The following is a 25,383-nucleotide window of genomic DNA, read 5'->3' as shown; positions in this document are numbered from 1 at the left end:
AGGTGCCCCTGCAGCTGCTTGCCCAGGAAATAAAAGCTCTTGTCCAATGGAGCTGTTGATGCTCCACCTTTCATCAGCTCTGAGCAGGCAGGCGATTTCTGTGGCAAGCTTGTGGCTGTATCAAATTGGCTATGAAATGATTTGCATAATAGATTAATCAACCAGCAACAAAACATCCCTCTTTTCTGCCAAGAAAAGAAAAGCAACAACTCAGCTGTTACAAGAGGCCATTATGTTCCTTGCAACCCTTAATCTTTCTTTCTTTCCAAGAGAGCTCCGTGTTTTGGCCTCACGCAGGAAGCTGGCCTGCTCACTGGCTTTATTTGCGTCACATCTTGGCAGCTTTTTCCAATTCTTTTGGGCCAAATTTTGCCACCGTTATGGTGACCTTCTAGGGAGGGTATTTCCTATGGAACCAGTGGCCGGCTGCCAGACGATTCTGTGTTACCAGCTCCTCTGTTAGCCTTTGCCTTTCCATTGAAATTCCTCCGGGCCCCTTGAGCTCCTTCAGAATTGACCCATTTCCTTGGGAAGTAGGGGAGCAGGAGAATAAGGGGCAGCAAGTCACCTCAGCACACAGCTGTGAGTGGGCAGGAGCTGGTCACTGTGTTTCATTTCTCCTGTGTTCTACCTCCATGTAAGCCAGCAGAACGGATTTCCTAAGCTGCACGGTCCTCCTGCTGCTCCAGATGTGACATCTGCGTGTCCTTGCCCGGCTCAAGGATGCCCAGTCAGTGCTGGGGGAGTTCTCAGTCCGAGTGGATCCTAACGTGCAGATGATAAGAGGCTTAACTGGCTAATTGAATGTGATAGCGTGAAGCTTCTCTCATGGTGAGGTTTAATTGGATTATGATACTGTACAGTGATGTGGAGCCTTGCAGGGCATGCAGCCAGCTTCACAGGGAGAGAGTGGATCCTTGCTAATCACTCATTTGTTTAAAATAATGAATTGCCTAGAGAGCTCTGATGGGCGTGCTCTGCTTGCTGCAGCCAGTATCCCTGGAGAGGGGATCCCTAAAAAACCAGGGGCTACCACACATGTAGACCCTGTCCTTGGGTTGCTGCAGCTCTAGAGGAGGGTCTCCAGGTGAGGAAGAGATGAGCACCTTTTGCTTGGGAAAGCAGATGTTGTGTGCTGGAGTCTGGAACGTGTTTCCTCCTCTAGAACCTCTTTAGCCTCTCCCGCAGAGCTTTCTGTGTCGCTTGTCACAAGCTGTGCCTTTCTTTTGAGGTGGCCTGCCTGTTCCTTCTCGTCTAGCAGCTGCCAGGCTGCCTTCCAGCACGCTTACTTGCAGGGCAATAACTATTTTTGATCGGGAGCTCAAATGCTTCCCCTGCTCCAGCGGGAAAGCAATCTAATTTTTAAATTACAGCAAAATTACAGCATTACAGCAAAATTAAAATTACAGCAAAAGTAAACCTGAGAGCAGCTTTTGTAGGCTGTGAGGTTTGCTTGGAGGAGGCTGTGGTACAAACCAGAGCTGGGCTCTGCAGGCCAGGCAGTGTTCAGGTGCTCACCTGGCTCAGGGGATGTTGGCAGCACCTGTGTTTTGGGTGTGTGTGCTTTATGAAAGGCACTGAGCTGCTGTTCCTGGGAGTTTTTGCACTGAAAGTAACAGTGTTCGGTTTACCGATGTTTCAAAAGGGTCTGAAATGTGCACGGTTGCTCAGATCTGTTTTCAGAAGAGTTGTCAAGGAAAATAGCATTTGTTCTCCTGTAAGTGGATGGATTAGCATAAAATATCAGCTTTGATGCCGTGTGAAGTGTGAAGCTCCTCATCCATAGCCTTTGTACTGGTTTGGAGAGTTAACTGTTTGTCTCATCAGTGTTTGAAGGGGCTGGGAGATGCCCCAAGGATGCTGTGTGTCATCTGGGCAGGAGCAGCACGTGGGCACTGCAAGCTTTTGCTGAGCTTGTCCAGTTTCTTGCTGTGGCTCATCCACGCGATCAAATAAATGTGAGCGCTTTGCTGTTGCTGGGAAATGGCAATTTAGCCACTTTTCCCCCAGTGCTCTTAACATGTGGGACCTCCCTCCCCCAGCTCTAGTCTGGGCTAATGATAAACCCACTCCCCTCTCCTGCTTGTTTGCTTTTTTGGCAGTCAGGTGCTCTGGAGCCTGTAGGAGGAAAGTGAAAGGGAATAGCCAAGGGGGATCGCTGGTGTTTAACCAAAATCTACGGAGCTTGCAGGTCCTTCTGGGCCTTGGGGAGGTAGTTGGGTTTGTTCTAAAAAGGAACAAACCTGGTGATCCAGGATGACTTTTATTTTTGAAGTGTGTGTTGCTGGGTAGAAGTGGAGGTTTGAAGGTGGGAGACTGTGAAGGAGCAGGGCATGAAGGATATGCCTGTGTGTGCAGGGTGAGGTGAAACACGTTCACTGCTCAACAGCGCACTTCATTTCGCTGTTTAAAATCTTCTGCAAAAGACACTGTCTGCTTTCATCAGATCCCTTTGCTCTGTTGAGCTCAATTGTTCAAAATCTTTTCCTGCTCTTTTTATTTTTCTATAAAGCCTTTGCTGTGCAAGGGCTTGGAGGTGCTCTTCACTGCTGGCAAGTAAACAGCATGTGCAGGAGAGAGATTTCTAAAGGGATCTTTATCTCTGTGGGAAGGCTGTAAATGGAGACATGGGAAAACCATGGAGCTCATAAGGTGCTTCTGGCCTGTGTTTCAGGGGTTTCTAGCACGGGGCTCTCATTTATGGCCGAAACAAGCCGCAGCTTGCACATGTGCTTGTCTGGTACGTGTTTCCCGACAGGCGCTGGGCCAGATCTAGATATAGAGCAGAGAATAACCCCCATCGGGAGATTCTTAGGAAGCCTTATCTATATATAGTCCATATAAGTCTGTATCTCCTTTCTGCTGAGAGGACAGAGTGCCCGGGGAGCGTGGTTAATGTGGATACGCCCCAGCTTCCGAGAGCCAGGCTGAGATCCACGAGCCTCACGTCTGCCGCATCCTGCGAGCGCTCCCGTGCGTGTCCTGGCTCCGGCCGCGCCGGGTGGCACCGGGGAATTCTCTGCTGAGAGCCCCAGCTGTGCTGTCCGTGCTGTTGTGGCAGGCTGGTGGCCAGCCAGGCTTGTCCTCTGCGGGAGCACAGCCGTGAGCCAGAGGGAACAGCTGCGGGGCTGGGGCGCGTCCTTGGCGCGGAGCTGCTGGTGCCTGTGCCTTAGGAGCACGCTGCCCTGCTGGGTGCTCTCCTAAAGCCATGAGATCCTAGCTTGGCACTGCCTTGGCATGAAGGAGCTTGTGCAGTTCCCTTCCTTGCAGCTGCTTAGCAGGGTGTTCTGTCAGAGGGACCTGCACGGACATTCTGCTGCTTTGGGAATGAGAAGCAGTTTGCAGCGCTCAGCCCACCTGCAACAAAAGCACAAACAAACAAAACGGTGAGCAGGTGTCTTAGATCAGAGGTGGGAACACACAGTGAGGTGGACAAGGTGCCCTTTCACACAGCAGTGTGGTCTCCTATCAATTTATGATTATGCAGTTTCATTATTAGGATGTCTGAGGCCGTTTGCAGCCTTCCTTTCCATTTAGTACACGACTTTTTCCAGCTGGTGCACCACCAGATTCCATAGCTGTCCTGGCAGCTGCTGAGCTCCAGCCATGGAGGAGCACAGCCTTCTTTCTACTGCAGAGAGTTTGCTGCCCACTTAGCAGTTGTGCAGTACATCCTGAAATCACAGAAGTGAGAGTCTAGGGAGCTTTGTATCAGCTTGAAATGTCAGTGAACAACTCGCAAGGTTCTGTTGGACCAGCTGGAGGCACGGCTTGCTCTTGGGATGCATTTGGCTTTGGGATTGGGGGTCTAGGTGTTCAAAAAGCAAAAACCCCATTTTCTACGCTGGAGACACCGATTCCTTGCTCTTGTCGGGAGCTGGTCTGGTGGTGTAGCTTCTGTGAAAGTCACAGGGTTGTTGGAAGACATCTCCTCACACATGATTTTACAAATATAGCAGGATCGCTTGAGGTCACTCAGTCTTGAGTTTCTTCAGGGATTGTAGACTTCAGCTGGAGCTCGATTTGTTTGCCTCTGGAGGGGCTGTGCTGAAAATGGGTGTCTGTATTGTGGGGTCTAACCTCAGTACAGTCCTGCAAGCTTCCCAGATCCTGTGTGTGCAGCCTTCAGCTTGCTGTGTGTGACAGAGACAGGGACCGTGGTGCTGTGGGAAGCCAGCATCAGGGCTGTCTTCCTACTGTTCCACCTGTGCAGAGCATGTTTGGGGCTGTAAGACACAAGCATTTACCTCTTCTGCCTGCTCACTGAAGAGCTCTCTGGGTTGTACTGTCCTGACACCATCCAGGTGCAGGTTAGAGGTGGCTTTTACCTGCTCCTCTGAAGCTTTTTGTAAACCGCCCACTTGGGCTGCAGCTTGCCAGCACCTCCTGCCTTGTGCCAGTGCAAGCATTTGGGAGTTCCCATGGAAAAGTGGCTCACCAGGGTGGAGGTTTATTGGGGGCAGAGCTGGGCTGTGCTCATTTGGAGCAGTTCTCTGCTGTGCTGTGCATGATGGCCCAAGTGGTTGTGCAGGTGAGGACAGAGCAAGTAACTCAACCGAGTGCTGCACCACGTTTTAATTCAGTGAGGCCGAGGAAATGGCTTTGAAGGACTGTGGGAGGAGAGGTGTTTTAGCTCTGTGCTGGAAAGCCTGGGTGGTCCAAAGGCTTGTGTGTGTTCTACAGCTCGGGGCTGCTCTTGTCAGAGCTGCAGGGCAGGTCAGGGTGAAGAGATGGTTGGGGTGGAGGTGGGCTTCCCCTGCTTTCGGCTCTGCTGGGAAAAAGGCTCAGGGAGCCGAGTTCTTCGCAGTGAGATTGTCAAATAGACACTTTCTAACACGAGTAACCAAAGCTGCTGGAGATTGCTGGGGAGGTAACTGAATCTTTCACACCGATTCTTATGCAAATTTAAACACGTGCTCCTGGATGCTAATGGGACACCTACAAATACAACCGGCTCCATTCAGCAATCAGCATCCGTGCACTGGATCTTTAATTGCTTTATATATCTATATTTTATATAGATATTATATATATAAAGATATTATATATATATATAATATATATAATATATGTGTGTATGTGTATATGTATATATATGTATATATATGTAAATATATGTATATGTGTATATATTATATTATATTTTATAATATTTATAATATGTATATATAAAATATGTATAATATATATTATATTTTATGTATTATGACATATTATTATATATACTATAATTATATATAGTATATATATTATATTTTATAATATTTATAACATGTATGTATAAAATATGTATAAATAATATTATATTTTATATATTATGGTAGATTATAATATATACTATAATTATATATAGTATATATATTATATATAGTATATATAGTATAATTATATTATCATATATAGTATATTATAATATATTATAATTATATAATAATATATATTTAGCTAATAATTATGATAGAATTATCTAATAATATGATGTATTATATTTACAAATATATATATTTATATAATAATACATATATAAGTATGTATTATTTTTAATCTTTTGTCTGGCTTTATATTCAGACTTGCAGAACTGCGTCTGCAGCGGTTTCTCGGTGCTCTCCTTACCTGTACACACAAAATTCCCCCGTAGATTTTGCCTGAGTTGCCTGTGGAGGTTCTGGTGGTTCGCTGTGTTTGTGGTTGACACTGTTCTGGCTCAGGAGCAAATGAGCCTGAACATTTCAGTGCTCTTTTCCCCACTGATGTGTTGGGGCTCATTAGAGGTAAATGAAATAACCTTGAGGTCTGCAGGAAATAATTTGGTTAAATAAGTACTTAACACTGACTGCAAATCTGAGTTGATGAGCCCATTAAAAAAAGTATTGTTTTTGGGCTCTAGGGGAAGATGGGTGTCTGCAGCCTCCTGGTGTAGTTTCAAATTCAGGCTTGTTTTTTTTCATGCCTGTGCCACGTGGTAATGGAGCAGTTGGTCAAAACCATGTGGACTTAATTTCTTTAAAGTACAAACAGCTTAGAAATGTTTGTTTATGTACAAAATAATCTGCCAGTGACTGTAAGCATTCCCATGTTTCTGCAAGAAATGAAGGTAATTATATAATCAGCAAAGATTCATATGGCTTAACTTGTCTTCCATCTGGCATTAGTTAAATTGCTGTTTTCATCTGCATGACCTTTCAGGGTGGGGAGAAATGATGAAAATGGAAACCATGGCTGGAAAAGACCTTCCTGGGACATGTAGCCCATGTAAAGGCTGGAACAGGTCCCCTGAACAGCTGCTGAGGGGAGCAGCTCTTCCCCCTCTGCCACGGTCCATGTCACTGGGTGGGTATTTTATGAGCTTTAAAGTGGGTGGTTTGACTTGACTGAGGACTTGCCTGTCCTTCCCCAGTGCTTAAATGTATGGGCAGGCTAACTAGATTAACTCCAGCAGGAAGAGCTTCCTTCTTAAAAGCCAGCTATTGTTAGAGCATCGCTTATCATAAATCTATAATCTGCTCTCCTCCCGTTTCCGCTCGTCCTGCTGCTTTACAGTGTGCAGGGTCTGCTCTGAGTTCCTTGGGGCTGTCCTGCAGCCTTTCCCCTGTGATCTCTTCCTCTCAGACTGGCAGTTTCCAGCATCAAAAGGATCATTCCAAAACTAGCTCTTTAATGAAAATATACCTGTGTGCTTTCGAAGTGGTAGAAAGTTGATATGCTGCTTTCGCGATCAAGTTGCACCCACTGCCTCAAAATGAAGGATTTGCAAGGAAAGCTGAGAACTGCAGGAACTGGATCATATATATTTCATGTTGCTAGTGGCTTGTTAGGGGCTGAACTCCCTTTTATTTGCTCTTCTACCTCTTCCCTATGCCGTGCCTGAGAGTGTGCCAGAATTAAAGGTGCTCCGATTTCTGTCAGGCTGGAGGGGCCGGTATCTTCTTTCTGCCACGATTCTGCTTTATTTTGCTTAATAGAGCTGAAGACCATTAGTGTAGGCTTTGTCCTTGCCTCACAAACAGACTTTGAGTGTCTCCAGGTACTTGGATAAGCTTTGCCTGTTCATGTTCAGTCCCAGTGAGGGTCTGAGACAGCCACTGGCAGATACCAAAGCAGCTCAGAGGATTTTTGCCTCCCACCATGCAGCATTCAGCAGCTCGACACTGAGACAAAACTTTGGTGGCTCCTTACCCTTGGCCCAGGGGGATGTGCCTGAGGATCAGAAGCCTGGATAGTGCTCAGTTCAAGCAAACACACGGAGCATTTTCCAAGGAGAAGGGATTTCAGAGATGGATTTTCTCAGTTCAGCATGCTTCTGTTTTTCTGACACCTAAATGGCAGGTCCTGCTGGGTGTCTTTAAAAAAACGTTTGTAATAAGCTTTTATCATTCATTCAATTGTTTCCTTGTTCCAGGATCATAACCAGGGTGTTGGAGTGGCTGTTTGTGTTCCTGCTGCACCTGCATTCAAGGCCAGCTTTCTGCTGCTGGCCCCTTGCTGTGTGTGTGTGCAGTGCAGAGTGCTCAGCTCTGCTCACACCCGCTGATGCGTTTGGACCATGCCTTGTCTGGGTTTGCACACTCAGGTTTGCTCGGCACCATTGCTCTCCTGCAGGTTCCTGATGGCTGCTCTTCCCACCTTTGCACAGTGCTTGGGATTATTCTGGATTAGAAAGTGGCTCCCAGGTGCTGGAGTACAGGAGCTGGGTTTGTGGGTAGGTTTAGCCTGGCCCCACCAATGCCCCAGCCTCCAGGGTTCTGTGCTATTTCCTTCTGCCACTGGCCCCTGCTGTGGCTTTCAGCCCAAAGCAATGCAGAACAGATGGGAAGAGTGCCTGGTGAACGTGGGTGAAGTTGTGCTGTTCTTCACAAGCCTTCTGGGGAGGCCTGGAAAGGTGCTTTGTATCTTGTGTACTTTTATCTTGTGTAAACAACCCTTGTCAGGAGAGCAAACAGGACTCTTGCTTTGCCAAGCAGCGTGCTGGGCACTGGGCAGGTGCTTGTGTGAGGCTGCCACCACACAAAGCTCTTGCTTCTTGGGTTTACACAACTCTAAAGATCATTTCACTGGGCTTTGCTTTGCTTTGCATCCACTAGGTTGTCATATTTTTCTCTGGTGGTGGTCAGATTTGCTGATGGCTCATATTTTAGCCGGGAAAAAAATGCCCCTTGTTGGGATTCTGGTATGTCTGTATACAGAAAAAAATGTTGAGTGGGCTGGGAATAGCTTCCAGCAAAGTTGTATCAGTTTCTTGGAGTTCTTTTGTTTGGTAGAAATTCCTTTCTTTTCTCTCCCCCTTCACATCCCCCTGACAGCCCACCTCTTTTCTTCAAGGGCTTGCTGAGGTATAATTCACAATTGAGTGATTGAAGTGAAATATGCACAGCTGCAAATGTGTTTTTAAAATGATGCTTCGTCGTTAAAGCATCTCTCTGAACCAGGTTGGCAGCTTCAGTAGCCATCAGAGTACAGCAACAAAAAGGATTTTGTTGAAAACGCTGGACTCTGATTTTTATTAAGCTCTGAGAATGCGTTGACCACTTGCTACTTTTGAGTGCAGATAGGAAGTATCTGGAGCTGGGGAAATATGTTAGACGTGTCCCTGAGAAAAGGGGACGTAGCTGAGTTTCCCTTTGCTCTCCCCACATTGCATTGTGGAAATCATACGACAGCTGGAGTACAATAAAAGGCAAAAGTTAGAACAAAATTTTCTTCACATTTGAAGCATCATATCCCGTGTTGAATGCTGCAGCTTTCCTCTGCCTTCCCACTGAATTTTTGCAGCTCTTTCCCTCTTTGGATCCGTTGGATGCTTTTGTGATTCCCTGCTTTTTCCTGATTCCTGCTTTTTTTTTTTTGGTGTGTGCCAAAGCCCTGGCAGTGGAAGCTGCAGTGTGTTACACTCACAATGGCCAGGGGCTGCCTGAGACTCAAACCTACCAAGATCCAGCGTCTGCTTATCAAGAAGGTGAAATGATTTATCAATATCTAGGACAGCTCAGAAGGCTTGAATCAGTTTAGTGGCAGAATTCGGTGCAGTTTAACGTAAACAATTCTCTAATCTCTGGAAATTCAACATTACATCTTGTCTCCCACAGTTCCTGACTCTTGAACAGTGAATTGAGGCTCCTCTAGCTTTTGTTTCTCTGTCCTCTGCCAGCAGACTGCTGCTGCTCCTGCTAAGTCTCCTGGGCCGATCTTGGTTCCAAAATTATCACCACATTTTCCAAGCTATTGCATGAGTAACTTTGGGCTTTTCTCCTGTGTGTGAATTCGCTCTCCATCAGCTCTCCAAGAAGATCTGTTCTGGGTGGGAGCTGATCTGTGTTTGAGGTGGTACATCTGCAAACAGCGGACCCTGCTGAGGATCACCTGTGTCTGCAGTGTTCCTGCTGATTCAGGTGTGAAAACAGAGAATGGATTGGTAATTTGTAATTAGATGAACATTTATGTATGATTACTTAACAAATGATATGCATAACACACAATGTCTTAATGGAACAGTCCTGCCACTGCTTCAGTTCCAGTGTTTCCCCAGCCCGTTCCCAGGTGCTTGCTGTGAGCAGACCTTTGCTTCTCAGTGATGGAAATGAAGGCTGAAAATAAACACCCTGGAAGTGTAGATCTGCACTGGTACTCCAGAGAAGCTGGGCTCACCAGGATTGTGCTGGAAACATATAATGCACGTAAATACATTTCTTTTGCATGATTAGCCATGGGCCGTGATGCAAAGACGGATGTGCTTGGTGTTGCCTGCAGTCACATGGTGAAAATCAGAGGTTGAGTGTGGTCCTCTGAGTGAGGACAAAAAATAATCCAGGATAAATCCCATCCTGATGTTGTGGTACTTGGCCTTGCCTCGTCCTCTCTGATGATCCTCAGCTGTTTCTGTGATGGAAATGCTTCTTGACAGCCTGAGGAAGTGTGCCTCGTTCCAGACCTGCCATGCCTCATCCACAAGCAGGAGCACTGACCACAAAATGATGCTGATACCTATTCCTCGCTCTTAGCATCACTGTCATGTTAGCATTTAGCTGATTGCATCAGCAGAGGCTTTAGAGGAGAATGTTTTCAGGCTGTTCTGGCTGTGGAGATGGGTCTCCATGAAAGATCTGATGGTGTGAATTTGTTCACAAATGGAGTAGGTGTCTTTTTCCTGGGTAGGCTTCTGGGTAATCCCTCCCTGCAGTGGACCTTAATATCCTGCTGGAGAAGAGCAGCCTGTCATTCAAACTCAGCTCGTTCATGCCTCATTTACCTCAGTCTGCTTATTTTGTAGAGCATCTACAGTTTATCTTGATAAATCCAGTTTCAGTGGGAACTCACAGGCCTGATGAAAGGTTCTGGGGAGCGAATGGATTATGATTGTTATAAATTGCTTTTTGTTTTATTGCTTGTATTCAACATTAAAAGAAGTCCTACAGGAGTCTGGAACAAGTTCTGAGCATCTTGGAGCACCCTGTGTCTTTCAAAGCTCACTGTTCTGCTGGCTTACACAGGTCACACTGATGTTTTAATAAATATTCTTGGCAAATTGAACTAGCAAGTTCAGGCACTTGGTTTGTTTTGCTGCTTCCTTATTGCTTTCAGGAATGAAATATCACCAGCAATGATGCTAAAGAACTGTCGTCTCTAAATAATATTGAATCTCTGCTCGCCAGCTCAACTTCCCACGTCTGCTGAAGGGGTTTAGAGTATTAAGGAAATGGAAATGTTTTTCTGGAGCAAACCACTGTATTCTGCCTGCCACTGAGAGTGTTTGGCACTGGGATTCTTCTGTACTTCTTTTGGTGAAAAACTGTGGTTGCTTTTTCCCTGATAAACTTAAAGGTGATGTTAGCTTTCAGAAGAGAGTGTAAACCAAGTCAGAGTTGCCAGGTTTTCTCCCTTTTTCATGAGAAACTCAGAGAAGTCTCAGTCATGAGGGGTTTTTACAGAGAAGGAAATAAACAGAAAACCTTGTGCTGAGCTGTTTCCAAACAACTGCGTTCTTTTCCAGCAGTGATTCTTTAAACTAGAGCATACAGGGTATATTTAGATGTAAAGAGACACACTGTGGGGGAAGGCATATTTCAGGTTCTGTTGAGAGACATTTTGAGATCACCTGGGATTTTCCCTAAATGAAGCCGCTCTTCCTGAGAGGGGATCAGAAGTGATCTGAAAATATGAGTTGTTTGCAAACCAGCTGGAAGTGCATGGCCTGGTGATGCAGGTGCCTCCCCACTCAGGTATCTCCTCGGGGCATGGGAAGGGTGTTTCCTGCAGTCCTTGCCAGTGCAGAATCTGATGCTGCTTCAGTGTGAGGTCACCCCCGTGGGTCAGCTTTAAAACCTACAGGAGATCCCAGTTTCTGTTCCTTGGTGCACTTCTGGTGGGTTCTGCAGTTTTCAGGGCTGTAGCTGGAGAGCCTGTGCCGCAGGCTGGGCACTCCCTGTGCTCTCTGTGAGCCTTTTCAGCCCAGGTCAGCTGGTTCTGGAAGTTAAAATCCTGCTGCTGGTTACTGCTGAAGCTCCATCCCTGGCAGCAGGGCTGGCAGTTTCACTTCAGCCATCTCGTTCTTGCATCAGCTGGGGTAATGGGGTTCAGCTGTTTGGCTTTTAGACTCTTGCTAGATCCCTTGTTTCTGTCCTCTGGTGATTTCCTTCCCAGCTTATCTGTGCTCTTCTGAGCGGACTGTGTGCAAATGAGCAAGTGCTGCCCAGAATATTTGGTGGAAAAAATGCAAGGGAAATGTGCTGGAGCACAATGCAGCTTCCATCAGAGGCATTTCCTTGCAAGGAGTGCTGAATGCTTTGGCATTTTCAGACCTTTTTTGACCACTGTTAATATTGGAAAGCTCCTCTCGGTTCGCCCCTTCCCTTCTGGGGAGACAAATCTGCGAGGGACAGAACCTTTCAGCTGCTTTACCCTCAATGTTTTGTTCTGGTTTGAGGGCTGTTCATCGATGTTTCCAGCAAGTTTAATGCTGAATGCCCCAGCTTTAGTGGCAGGATTTAGAGTTCTTTGTGAATTATATTTAGTGCTGATGGAGGCTGCTTTGTCAGCTGTGTGTCGTTGCCTTGTAAAAACCAGCACTGTTCAAATAAACGCTTCTGGGAAAGAACCACCTTTCTTTTATAACTGTTTTAATGTGTTTGATTTGGGAACATCCTTTGAGCTGTGGCCAGAGAACAAATGGGTTGCCAGTGTTGCAGTCCCACGGTGAAAGCACCTGTGCTCAGGTGAGGCAGAGCTGTGGGGCTCGGAGGTCAGAGTGCACAGCTGAGGTGCTGTGAGCATTACACAGGGTGTTAGGTACAGCTGTAGAAATTGCTCACTTTGTGGAGCTGGTGTTTCTCCTAACCTTCCTTCTTGACCTGCTGTTTGAATAGATTGGGGTTTAGAGTTTCAATTTTCCTGCCTCCTTCCCTGTAGTTCAAGTTGTTAGCTCTGTGTTTTTGCACTCTGGAGAGAAATCACATTTTGGGGTGCTAAATAGTTCTCCTGTATTTTAGGCACAATGGGAATTGTGCAAAACAGTTGAGTTTCAGACTTCAGTAGCCAATTTTGATCCTTCTTTGATTTCTCAGACCATTCACCTCTGGGGCCAGGGCAGGAGGGAGCCAGCATTAAACATGGGGCAGTTGAAGGAATAATGCAGACCGCTGTCTCTGGGAGGTGTTGGGGTGGCTGGCTGGGAGAAGGCCAGAATGGCAGGCTTGGACAGACTTTCTGCAGTGGGAATGGTATTGGGATCTGTGAAGTGTTCTCCTAGGCTGAAAGCAAGCCTGCCAGCAGCATGCTTTGCATGTTTGATTGCTGTGCTGGCTAATACCAAACGTACCATCAAAGCTCACAATGTTTTTCACTGCTGCTAGCTGCTCTGTCTTTACTCTCACAGGACACTGAGTTCTCAGTAGAGAAGCAAACAGCATTTTGGGGTCTAAATTATGCCTGAGTCGTTCTCACAGCTTGTCTATGTTGGGCTACATGGCGAACTTCGCAAACAAAAGCCTCTGGTTTAAATCAAGGTGACAGAAAGTGGTTAGGAATGGTCCACCTGCCCTGGCTTTGCTGCCTTGGGTCCAGGTAGGTCAGCAAGGGAAAAAGCAAGTTCAAAACCAACAGCAAAACCCACCCCAAAATTAATTCTAAAAACTCCTACATCAGTTTTCAGACAGTCTGTTTATTTGGAACAGTGTAATGTGGTTGTCTTCCAAAGAAGCACCGGGTCCTGAGAATAACACGGCATCAGGATCTCAGCTTTGAGTGGGAGGGCCATGTGCCTGACTTGCTGGTGAGCTAGGAATCGTTCTTGGATGGCTGAGTGAGAAGTAATTCGATGTGACCCGTGGTGTGAGGCAGTCTGGTCTCTGGGGTGACAGGCTGTTCAGCTGGCCTCTGTGTCAGGTGATGTTGTGGGAGCTATTTGAAGTGGAGAGAGATCAGGCAGAGAGATGGCACACTCTTCATGCCCTGAGAGCAAGTTCAGCTTTGGGCACACCAAGAAGCCATCTGTTTTTCCTTGACTGCTTTCCTAGCTGGAGGCTTCCTAGTCCTCCTTTCTTCTGCTGAAGAGATCACAGTGACGGATAACCCGAGCAGAACTGAGCCTTCTTTACAAGCTCTTCTGACATGAGCCTCAAGTCCAGGCTCCTCTGGGCATCATTTATTCCCCTTGATGGCTGATTTACAGACAAAGGGGAAGGTCAGGATATTTGAGGCAGAATCCTTTTTCTCTAAAGATCTGTAGGCCTTGGGGACAGTATTGGGAACCGTGCTGTCTCCCAGGGCACCAGGTGGGGAACAGGAGATTGCAGAGCACAGAGGGCTCTTGCTGTGGGCTGTTCAGCACCGGGAGCGAGAAGGAGAACATCACCAGGCATTTTGAAAGTAGTTGAGTGCAGGAGGAGACCTGTGCTTCCTGCTGTCGAAAGGAAAATAGGAAACACTAAACCAGAGTGGCTGATGCAGGGCTTCCCTGTGAACGTGCCTGCACCACAGCCCCTGGCAGGCCTGGCGAGGGGAGCAGCTGGGGCAGTGGATTTTGGAGAGCAGCCTTCTCCAGGCAGCAGCGAGGGAGGCTTTGCCATCACCCTCGGGAGGGCCAGGGCAGCGAGCAGCCTCTCGGAGGAGCCCATTGCGGGGAAGGTGGTGATGTGCGGGCTGTGACAGCCCCAGTTGCTGTGGAGATGTTACAGCTGCCAGCCCGCTGTGCTGTGCTCGGGATGCTGTGCTCAGGGCTGGGAGGGGAGGGAGGGTTATGGAGAAAACCTGTGCTTGTGCTTGCTTTAACCCTTTCATCTTGCTGACGGTGCCCGTGCGAGAGCTGACAGCCGCAGGGAGCAGCATTCCCTTGGGTGTGTGCGGGAAGGCTGGGTGCTGCCTTTGTTCCTGCTGCCCGCCGCAGCGCTGGGAGGGAGAGGGATGCTGCCGCACACCGGGCCAGATGTGGCGCTCAAACCGGGCCAGGTGTGGCACTGCAAACCGGGCCAGGTGTGGCACTGCAAACCGGGCCAGATGTGGCGCTCAAACCGGGCCAGATGCGGCGCTCAAACCGGGCCAGGTGTGGTACTGCAAACCGGGCCAGATGTAGCACTGCAAACCGGGCCAGATGTGGCGCTCAAACCGGGCCAGGTGTGGCGCTCAAACCGGGCCAGATGCGGCGCTCAAACCGGGCCAGGTGTGGCACTGCAAACCGGGCCAGGTGTGGCACTGCAAACTGGGCCAGGTGTGGCACTGCAAACTGGGCCAGGTGTGGCGCTCAAACCGGGCCAGGTGTGGCACTGCAAACCGGGCCAGGTGTGGCACTGCAAACCGGGCCAGGTGTGGCACTGCAAACCGGGCCAGGTGTGGCACTGCAAACCGGGCCAGGTGTGGCACTGCAAACTGGGCCAGGTGTGGCGCTCAAACCGGGCCAGGTGTGGCACTGCAAACCGGGCCAGGTGTGGCGCTCAAACCGGGCCAGGTGTGGCGCTCAAACCGGGCCAGATGTGGCGCTCAAACCGGGCCAGATGTGGCGCTCAAACCGGGCCAGATGTGGCGCTCAAACCGGGCCAGGTGTGGCGCTCAAACCGGGCCAGATGTGGCGCTCCTCGCGTGCAGGCGAATTGGGCATAGCACGACGCCTTTATCTCTGGTGCTCCTCCTGAGCTGCTGGCCCTGTTGGACTCGGGGCAGGCCGGCAGTGTTCTGGGACACGGCTGCCGTGTGCCAGGCACTGCTGGCTGCAGGAGGAAGGCACACAGGGCTGAGCCAGGGACTGGAGGGCTGCTGGGTCAGTTCCAGCCGCGAAGGTCTCTCCTCTTCGTCCCCCACCCCCTGATTTGGTTTTTTTGCATTCTTCCTGCCGGAGTCTCCTCTCGGTCCAGGGCGTGATTCATTTGCTCATCTGTGTTATCTGTCTCTTTGCCAATGTGTGAGGCGTGTGGTGGGAGCTGCCCTCCTCCCTGGCTGGCTCACAGAAACTTTGTGGGTTGTGCCTTTGCTTTGTTGCCGACTAGCTGAGAAATGAAGCCCTAACTACAGGAATGGCTTGTCCAGCCCACATCCTGAAGGCTCCCCCTCCCTGTCAGCGGTGTTTTGGCTGAGCTCGTTAGAAGCTCCGATGGGAGACTGGCATTTCTGGGCTCTACTGCAGTCCATGGGTGTCTCCTACAGGCTTGTGAGACCCACAGCTGCCACGATTCTTTGGTCTGATGGATGTGCCGTGCCTGGTCTGCCTTCATCTCCTTCCTGGGTGGTGCCTCTGGCTGCTCCAGCTACTACTGAATTAATACAACAAATACTGAATGTGTTTGTGTCATCTGAAATACAGAAAATGTGGTCCTGATGTCTGTCAAAGGAGCCTTAACCATGAATCAGCTTCTCATTATTTCCTGACTTTATTCTTTAAAGCTAATAAAGCATCTTCCTACTGCCTCAAAACTTCGAAACCATTGATCAAACCCAATTCACCAGTAGCACAGGCATTTTCACTGATGCTCACTTTGGTATCAGGATGCTGGGTTTGGAAGAGGCAAACCAAGAGACATGTGTTAAACCACATTTGTGCCCATGCCTGGCTTTGCAGGCAGCATGGTGTGAGCATGTAGGTGAGTTTGCCCGACTCCTTTATACTCCATAGCCTGTCTGAGAAACAGACTTAATCCCTGCTTTGTCAGTGATTGGGTTTTTTCCTCCTTTAAGTCACCCTATAAAGGGATTTGAAGTCATCAAATTGAAGAGTGAGATAACAATGTGTGCAGGAACTGAGATCCAACTGAGGCCAACAGATGTGTGAAGAGCTACCCCTGCTCTCGCTGAGATGGTTTCCTAAAGGGACAGAAAGCTGCTGTTCCTCAGTAGCACAGTTCAGAGCACGTATCTGCTCATGGAGGTGAGCAGTTGGTGTCAGACAGGCTGATTTCCTGCAGGTGTGACTTGGAACACGTCACACCTTGGCCAGAACAGTTGTGTGTGACAAAACTGCCAGCAACTGCCACAAGAAATTCTGCTTGGCTACCTGAAGAGTGTGTGGAGCCGTGGAGGTTTAGCTTTAACACCTGTGTGTTTCACCAGCATGGCTGTGTCTCAGCAGTGCCCTTTCCTTCCCAGATTACTGAAGCACATGGAGATAAGTGCCCAGGGAATATGCAAACTCTGCTTTGTGAGTCAGGGTTATTTGGCTTGCAGGGGCCCTGATCCCTTTGTGCCCTTGGTGAGTCCCCTAGAGCCAGCCAGCAATGTCTTGACCTACTGAAGGAGGACATCTCTCAGCATTTTCCAGTTGATATATATTGGATTAGAGTATCTAAGCTCAGATGCGCTTTACTACTTGGTCATATTAACTTCAGGTAGCAAATGTGTCCATGTGGAGTTCTAGGATCTTGTAAAAATGTAAAAAAAAGGGCAGATCTGCAAAATTTTAACATGCCCACCCCCTTTTGCTTGCTCAGTTTGGAGTGGGCATATCTGTAATTTATTTGAAGTGAGTATTTCAGCTATAAAAGGAGAGTGTCTGGCTGTACGTGTGTGTCCTTGTGAGGTCCTGGGTAGAACCTGTGGTGTAAAATAAGCTGCCATCCTCCTACCTGACTGAACAAGACCTGCTTGCTCCAGCACTTCTATAGATCTTAGTCTCCAGAATCTTAAGAGCTTAATTCTCTGTATGAATGCTGGGAGGATGATTTCAAGATCCTTAAGAGCAAGAACAATGAAAATACTGGCTCTGCAATTGTTTCCTGGCTGCTTAAACCTTACTCAAATGGACCTACAGCCAGAACAGCTGATTAAAGGTCAGCTTAGTGGGAAATGTGAATGAAGGACTATTAGGTTTCTTTGCAGGTTGCTCAGGTTATGTTTCTGGGGTGCCTGACCTCTGCCTCCTCTTTTGATTTCACCCTGCCTGGGAGCTGATAATACAACCAAGATTAGGTTGTGTTGAGGGAGTTCTCTCATTAAGCTTTGGAAAGTGGGGAAGCATCTTCCTGAGGCTCCTGCTGCTGCCCTTGACCAGAGCCCAAATCTGATGTACCAGTGGCACCAGAGGACAGCATTTCTGCCCTGCTTTCTCCCCCAGCTAGCTCCTAGAACAATACAGAGCCCTGCCTGTGGTGTGGAAGTGCAGCAACAAGTTTGGCTGTGTGTGGTTTAATCCTGAGAAGTTGCTGCTGCTGCTGCAGCCGGCTCTTGGGGTGCTGCAGGCATTCATGGCTCCCTGAAGCAGCTCAAAAATGCTGTGCAGGGCTCTTGGCCCCAGCCTCTCGTGCACAGACACCCCCATAGCTGTGTGCAGAATGGCTCTGTTTGTCTGGGCAGTTCTGTGTGGGTGGGTTCTCCCTCCAGTTCTCCTTCGAGTGGCTCGTGGTTTATTTTGGGACTGATGTGGGTGTAAAGGGTCAGCTCGGAGCAGAACGCTCAACGTGGACATTGAAAGCACCGGCCAGGGAGGCTGCTTGCTGTCCTGAAATGCTGAAATAGCTTGGATGAGGTGAAACTGTCCAGTGGCCAAACAGAAACCGATTCCTTCCTTATAGCCACGGGCTGATTGAGGTTGTCAGACCTCAGAGGAGAGTGCTCCTGGCATGAAACACTTTCTCTAGGAACAGTTCTTCACAGCTCTAAATCTGGACAAAGGGTATCTGTGTACTACAGTCTTCCTGCCCCAGCTCCCAACTTCTGCTTGGAGTCTCCTATAACTGTGGATGCATCCTGTTGTTATTATTCTCTACTTCTATGGGGTTTAATTAAAATGCAGGTCTTTAATTTTTAATTTTTCCTTCCTGTTGATTCGACTGTCTCTGCGTGAACGAGGTCTCGGTGCAATTACTGTGCTCCCTGTGGAGAAACAGACATTTAATTCAGCAAGGCAGACTTTTTCTTGGAGGGGGTTTATTTTCCTGATCTTCCTACTCAGAGGGATGCAAAAGCAAAACATCCAGTGAGTAAAGAACGAGACGCTTTATTTGGTTGTTCTGGACATGTTTGCTGCACCTCAGTTACCAAAATGTTATGTTCTTTTCACAGAGCTGCCTCCTTATGCAAAGGATGAAGCTACTCAGCACAACTTGCATTATTGGGTCAGGTCCAGGTTTCTCTTTAAAACTGTTCTTGCAGCAGTGATGTAAAAAGATGGAGTTTTATTGTAGCATTAAGCTGTCTCATGATTTGTTAACCTGAAACCAGGACCAGGCAAATGCCTTGAGTGAACGGAGGGGACAGAGGCTGCTGCTGCTGTTTGGGACCCAGCTGAGCTCCTGCTGGGGAGATCAACTATGAACCTTCAATAAAGGGTGGAAATATTTGCTCTCAGATTTCCAGTGTCCTTGTTTAGGTTCTCTTCAGCTAACTTAGTGCTTGTGCTAACTTAACTCCCCTTACGACTGTAGGTGAGGGCTGAAGCGTGCAAAGATGATTCCTCTGCACCTCCTGAATTGCAGTCCCAGGCTTTTAAAATACTTCAGGCTTTTTCATCTCCAGACCTGAGGCTTCCTCAGCTCCCCTTGTGTGTGCTAGGTTATTTCCTGTGTGTTCACAGAGATCATATCTAGATGTATTGGAAGCTTCCAAATGTAGTTTTGTTCTTTTTCCACGTTTTTCCAGGTCCACCTGTGTCCTGTTTTACTCAGCAGTGTTTAACCTAACAGGCTTATTGATAAAAGTGGCTTGTGAGACTGATCCCTGTTTTGAGCCTTGATGGAAGTAGAGTAAAACCTTGGGAAGGAATAAGTTCATGGCACTGATCTGCTGTTGGCAGAGGCAGTTTTGGCACACAAATCCTGGCTGTACCTGTGGGTGTATTTCAGGATCCACGTGCTGGTGTCAGGGACGCATCTGGCATGTGCCTTTTCATCACGATTTGAGTAAGGCATGGCCCCTTTCTGCCACATCTTCTGAAATTGCTTTGATTTGTAAGCTGCCAATTTAGACGGAAATAGTGCGTTGAGGGTAAGAGTGATTTGATGGCATTTAAACTGATTTTTATCCATCCCCCACACACCCTGCCCCCCGCCGATGGAGAGGATAAACATTCCATTGTTTTTTGTGTGAAGTGCCTTTTAGTACCAGCAGCCCAGCAATGGGGGATAAAGAAAGCAGATGTGTCCCGTGTCTTTTTAAACTGCTTTTGTTTTTCTGATCACTGTAAAGGAGGCTTTTAATTTTTTTAATTTTTTTTTTCCCCCCACCAAGCAGCAAGTGCTCCACAGGGTTTGATCAAAGCTCATAAATGATGAATTGAAGGAATGCCCAGCGGAGAACAGAACGCCCTCCTTGTGCTCTGCTCTGTGTGCTGAGAACACCATTGTTTCTTCCCGTACCTTTTCCATCCCCGAGCTCAGGGCTGGAGAGAAAAGGCCATTGTTCCTTGCCTGCCAGCTGAGACAATGCCAGTGTGTTGTCCTACCTCTGCTCTCAGCACCTGACTGGCCGGAGCTCTGTGGGTTTTGGCAAGCTGAGCACGATTGTCCTCCAGCTCCAGCGTTAGAAAGAAAACAAGCACAGCCTCCTTCCTCCAGCTGCTGGCCCTGCTGCAGCAGCCACGTGTGTCTGGCTGTGCCTGCTGCTTGGTTTGGGATGCAGAGGAAAAGCCAACACCCTCCCTGGTGCTCCAGGTTGAGAGATACAGCTTCTCCCGACTGCCGGTGCACACAGCTGCTGGCGGGGGGACACAAGGGGACACAAGGGGACAGAGGCCCAGGCAGTGCTGGCTTTTCTGCCTTCTCCAATTTCTGCAGCATCTCTGCTTGTGCTGTCTTGCGATGCAAAGCTCTGCAGAGGAGAGAGCTTGTGCTTCTCTCCTTCTCCTGCTTTTGGGGGTTTTAGCAGGAACAAGGGCTTTGCAGATGAGGAGGGAGAACAGATGGCATGGGCTGGGGTGGAGAAGAGGCTGGCAAGGACGTGTTTGGAGAGGTGCAGACCATAAGATTGGCTGTTCCCTGTTGCTGGGCCTGTGTGAGACCAGAGTTCAGGCAGAGCCACGTGTGTTTCAGGATGAGACCGGCAGCACTTGCTTCAACATCTGCCCCCACTCATGTTGGGAAGAGCCTTTAGCTGCACCTCTCCCGCTGTTTTGCACCCAGGCTGATCCTGTCTACCTTCAGGCATTGCAGCAAAGCAGTGGAGAAGGTGGTGGAGGTGCAAGTCACCCTTGCAGTGCTGCTTTGTCAGGCACCTGGCAGCAGTGGGAAGCGCTGTAGTTCAAGTACAGGCTTCAGTCAGTGTGGCACTTGTGCCAAAATCCAGCAGCAGCTCCACTTTCACTCCCATCCAGTGCTGGACTTCACACCTCCATGAACAGCTCTGATGTTACACTTGATCTGGGAGAAAGAGCTGGGCAGTGGGTTTGAGAAGAGCAGTGCTGATGTCTGCTAACATTCCACGCAGAGGCCAGAGATGCCCATGCCATGGAGTAAGGACCTGACACAAAGGCACTGCTGGCTCCTGGCCAGCGTGGCAGATGATGTCTAGTCACTACAGCCTGCCCAGCAACTTTCTCTGGCCTCTGCTGTCCTCAAACTGAGCTCTCGTGGCTTTGGATTTATCTTTGCCTGAAGTTTGTTCGTGGGTATTCCTTCGGAATTCCCACAGCCAGGTAACTTCTGTCAAACCGTGCCACTGCCATGGGCCCACTACCCAGAGCCTGAACTCGGCTGCAGAGCCCAAATTTCATCTGCTCCAGGCTCCCTGTGCTGGAAGGCAGAAGTGCAAACAGCTTTAACCAGAACAATGTAGCATTGCCTGGGTGAAGAATGTGATTTACTTGCATATGTGTGGCATGTGAGCACCAGGGCCAGAGGGCACCACTCAAGTCCTCTCCTTTCTCTCTCCTTTTTTCCCCCTGCCCTTTCCATTAGAGATGCCTGAGCCTCTTGCTAGCACTTTTGTTTGGGGGTGAGGAGAGGAATGTGTGGGTTGACAAGAGGAGGTGGGAGCGAGATCTTTGGGAGCCAGGAGTCTGGAACTGGAAAAGCCAACAATCTAGGAAAGCCTTGTAGACGAGTTTAAAATTAGATTGACCCTATGCCTTCATACTGCTGGAATTTAATTCCTCTGACCCTGAAGCTTTTGGTCTGACTCAAAGCAAGGGTTCCCAGGCTGTGGCCATGGGGGCCAGTCTGGGGCTCTCGTGTGGCCATGGGTCTGTATCAGAGACAGCTGTACCTCCTGTCCACCTCCCTGTTTTTATGAAAGGTTGGAGAAATTCAGTCTTGAGAAGCCAGGGAAGCCTCCTATGTTTCTGCTGTCTTTGTCTGTATCAAGCATGCGGCTTGTGTCTGGAGCCTGTTCCCCCTCAAACTGGGATGCTGCTGTGTGTAAAAGCTGATCAGAGCTTTTCCTTTTTCAGGCATGATTGTAACTGTTTCTCTTCTCTTCCTGTTTGCAGGTTGTGCAGCTTGACATTAAAGAAACTGGTAGTCTTAAAGGAATTGGATAAGGAGCTTATTTCTGGGGTCATTGCTGTCAAAATGCAGGTAATTGCTGCTCAGTTCTAAGAATTGTGTCGTTTGACTAAAAATACTGGCAGGTGCCCAAACTGAGCTTTACCTCCACGTAAGGGTCCGTTGTATCCACACACTTCTTCCCAAGCCCATCAGCATGTTCTGGATCTGTGCAGACTCTTTCCTGACCCTTCTCCCACGCTCCTACCTCGTTTCACTGTTGGTAAGCAAAGAGTATTGCTCACCGATGGCTCAGCGTCAGCTTATCTGCGTGTAAAACGCTCTTCACAGATCACATGTCACCTTTTCTTCCTGAGCTGGCACTAAATCCAAGCCTGGCTCTCTATTTAACAGTCTGGGGCTGAACATCTTGGTAGCTGGGTCTTGGGTTGGGGGAGTCTGGGCCTTGCTCTGCTCTGCTACCGAGTCTGTGGCCGAGCTTGTCAGTGGATTTGTAGGGTGCCTGTACAGACTAGCTGCTTTTCCTAAAACACAGTTGTCATCCTAGGTAAATAACCCACTTTGCAGCAGATGTTTGTGCCATTTAATTAGGTGCCTCCATGTAGGTCACGCTGCCTGGAGGCGGGCTGGGAAGGAAGGGGGCTCGGTTCCACCGTGCGTCACAGCATCACCATCACTGCAAACGCTAAAGTGCTTAACGAGGAAAAGCCTTGCAGACCTATAAGTAGAACATTAACTGTGCTGCAAAGCTGCTGCTTTTCAAGTGAAGAGCTAGGCAAACCCCTGCAGAGAGCTGGTTGTGTCAAAGCACACAAAGTCTAGTTTGGAAGGTGAAATCAGGAAGGAAAAACACATAGCTGAGGATTTAATTGGTGTCTCTCATCTTTGAGTTGTCCAGCTGGGGTAAAAATGTGTCCCTCTAAGTTGGAGGGGATTTGTGCACCCACAGCAGAGAGCAGAAGGGCAGGGAATTGCTTCACACACCCGGATTTGTGGGAGCCTCAGAAGAAGCACTGCTGTGGTTTCCAGGCTGTCAGATACAGCTTATCAAGGCTGAAAGCTTTCCATATGTTTGTACTCCTCAATGATGAATGCATCACTGTAAGCACCTGAGGCTTGTCAGCAAATGATCTGTGCCCAGAGAGTGCCAGACTTGGGCTGAAGAACTCAGAAGCTTTTATTACAGCAAAACCTTCTTTTCCTGTCCAGATTACTGCTGCTTATACTTTCTGTAGGTGAAGGCTTGCCCCAGACCCGCAAACCCAAAGGGAACTTTAACACGTGGGAGTTTCACATCCCATTTTGTCTATGTGTTGTGATCTGCCTTGCTGCAGTGTTCACACACTGGAACCTGAGCAGTCCTCTCCACACCAGGCCCTGCTCTAAAGGATCCCTTTAGAGCTTGCAGGTTGTGATGCTGATGCTGACAAGATGCTTTATTTGGCAGCACTCTGGTTTCTGACATGGCCATGTTTGAGGCTGGTGGTACTGGATCATCAAATAGGTGATCTCTGTCAAATGACTGCCTTTGTGTGGGGAATTGCATGGGGAGGTGTCAGACACCAGAGCCCTTGCAGAGGGGATGACTGAATTCAGACCTAATGAGAGCATCTTACCTGTGTTTCCCATGTCTCCTTGCAGCCCCCAGAGCAGAGAGGTTCAAAGAGTTGTCAGCTGTGTTTCCCGAGCCGTTGCTCTGTTTATCTGCTGCAGCCTTTTAAAAGCAACTATATTTGGTCTTTCATTAGATTTGGGTTGCGTAAGCAGCAAAACGAGATTGCTGCTGTTGGGAGCTTTGCACAAACGCAGCAGCTGCCGCTATTGCCAGCGGCCAGGCTGGCTGTGCTTCACTTGCACGCGTGCTGCTTGTCCTGGGGGCAGCTCCTGGGTGCCTGGCTGGACTCTGCTGCCTGGTGTCAGGTCTGCTGGAGCTCAGGAACCTCGCCGTTCCAGAGGAACAGCTCTGCTCTGGCTGCCTGAGCCCCGCTCAGGGGAGGAGGGGATGTCAGTGAGGCTCTGCTGCTGTCTCATCTCGTGATGCTCTTTGAGGCTGATAGACCACATTTCCCCTTGGATGGAGTTTGGAGGTGTTAACCCCCCCAGTCTGTCTCTGATTTCCCAGATGCTGCTTTTTTGAGAGCTCCAGTTCTGTGCTTCTGGGAGATCAGCCCGTCTGGACAAAGCCAGATCTGCAGCCTCAGCAGAACATTGAGCCAGAGACCTCTGAAACTTGCCTCTGTGTTTGAACAATGCAGAAGGGTTTGCTAGGCAGCAGTCTGTCATGCTTTCCTGCTAGTTTTCCTTCAAACATTCCCTGAAATGAAATGCTCACACAGTAAATAGCCTGGTGACTCTGTTAGCATAGGGCAGCCCACACACAGGGCTGCTTTGGAGTTGCCCTGTGATACATTAAACCTCCAGACTCCACCGAGATGCTTAGTGAATTTTTTCATTAATATCCCCAGCTACTGGCAGTTGTATAAACAGGTTAAAGTCCCCATTTTCCCCAGGGAGGGGTGTGTGCACAAAAAGAAAAGCCCATTCTGGGCCAGAGATTTAAGCATGATGCTGCAGCCTCCAGACCCGGGAGACGAAGAGCCTTGTACCCATTGGCTGAAGGGAAAATAGGAGACTTCAACTCCAGGGGTGGGGGTTGACTCACAGCTTTTCAATGCTGGGGTTTGGCAGAACAAAAGCTGCATTGTTGCAGTTAGGGACAGTAAATATGCCCAAATCTTTATTAGTCAAATATCTCCCTTTCATCTCATTAATATTTCACAGAAGTACAAGGTCAGACCCACGCGTTCGCTTCCTGGTGTGCAGTGAATGGGGCTGGGATGGGCTGGGATGGGATGGGATGGGATGGGATGGGATGGGATGGGATGGGATGGGATGGGATGGGAGAGGAGAGGTGGCTCAGGGGAGTTCACTGCTGGACTTTGTGTCGTGCAGGGCTCCAAGCGCATCCTGCGGTCTCACGAGATCGTGTTGCCCCCGAGCGGACACGTGGAGACGGAGCTGGCGCTGACCTTCTCGCTGCAGGTAGGCTGGCACTGCCTGCTGCCCAGGCTCCCTTGGCACAGCTTGTCCCCCGTGGTGGCCTGCAGGGAGCAGGGTGGTGGCTCTGAGGTGAGGATCCTGCTCTGGGCTCTCAGGGTTCCCAGCATTCCTTCCACAGCCTGGAACGCGAAGGCTTTGCGTCCATCCTCTTCAGGTCAGAGCTGTGGCAAGAGCTGGAGCAGGGAGAGTTGGTGCTTTTTGTGCCTCTTGTTGTCTTCTTTGTGAGCAGGATGGCAGCCATGGGGTGGTGTGAGTGTCAGGCTGACTGAAGGCAGTAGTAGGAATGAGTCAGGTGAGCCTCTGGTTTGGAGTTGCTGAGGGAGGCACCATTTGGGGAAGCAGGAGCAATGTGCTTATGGTTACTCCTGGCTCTGGAGTCACGGGAATAGCTGTGAATTGCAGCAACTGCATTTTGTGGTTCCTCTTTTCTTCAAAGCCTGCTGCCCTGGTGCTGCCTCCTGAGCAGGGAAATAAGGTG

General features: G+C 48.9%; 1 protein-coding gene across 7 annotated transcripts in view; it reads left to right on the top strand.

Moving 5' to 3' along the window:
• PACS2 (phosphofurin acidic cluster sorting protein 2) overlaps positions 1-25,383 on the top strand; it is a 76,320-nt gene that overhangs the window by 5,556 nt on the left and 45,381 nt on the right. For all 7 annotated transcript variants that reach the window (XM_014257589.2, XM_088060185.1, XM_088060184.1 and 4 more), the window contains exons 2-3: positions 21,830-21,917; positions 24,798-24,887. In XM_014257589.2, the coding sequence (XP_014113064.2) occupies positions 21,830-21,917; positions 24,798-24,887 (178 nt within the window). The remainder of the gene's footprint in view (positions 1-21,829; positions 21,918-24,797; positions 24,888-25,383) is intronic.

This window comes from Pseudopodoces humilis, chromosome 10 (assembly GCF_049639895.1).
Source record: "Pseudopodoces humilis isolate 2021_Gansu_Grassland_sample_001 chromosome 10, ASM4963989v1, whole genome shotgun sequence".
NCBI classification, from domain to species: Eukaryota; Metazoa; Chordata; class Aves; order Passeriformes; family Paridae; genus Pseudopodoces; species Pseudopodoces humilis.
This window is presented reverse-complemented; position numbering and strand designations above follow the sequence as displayed.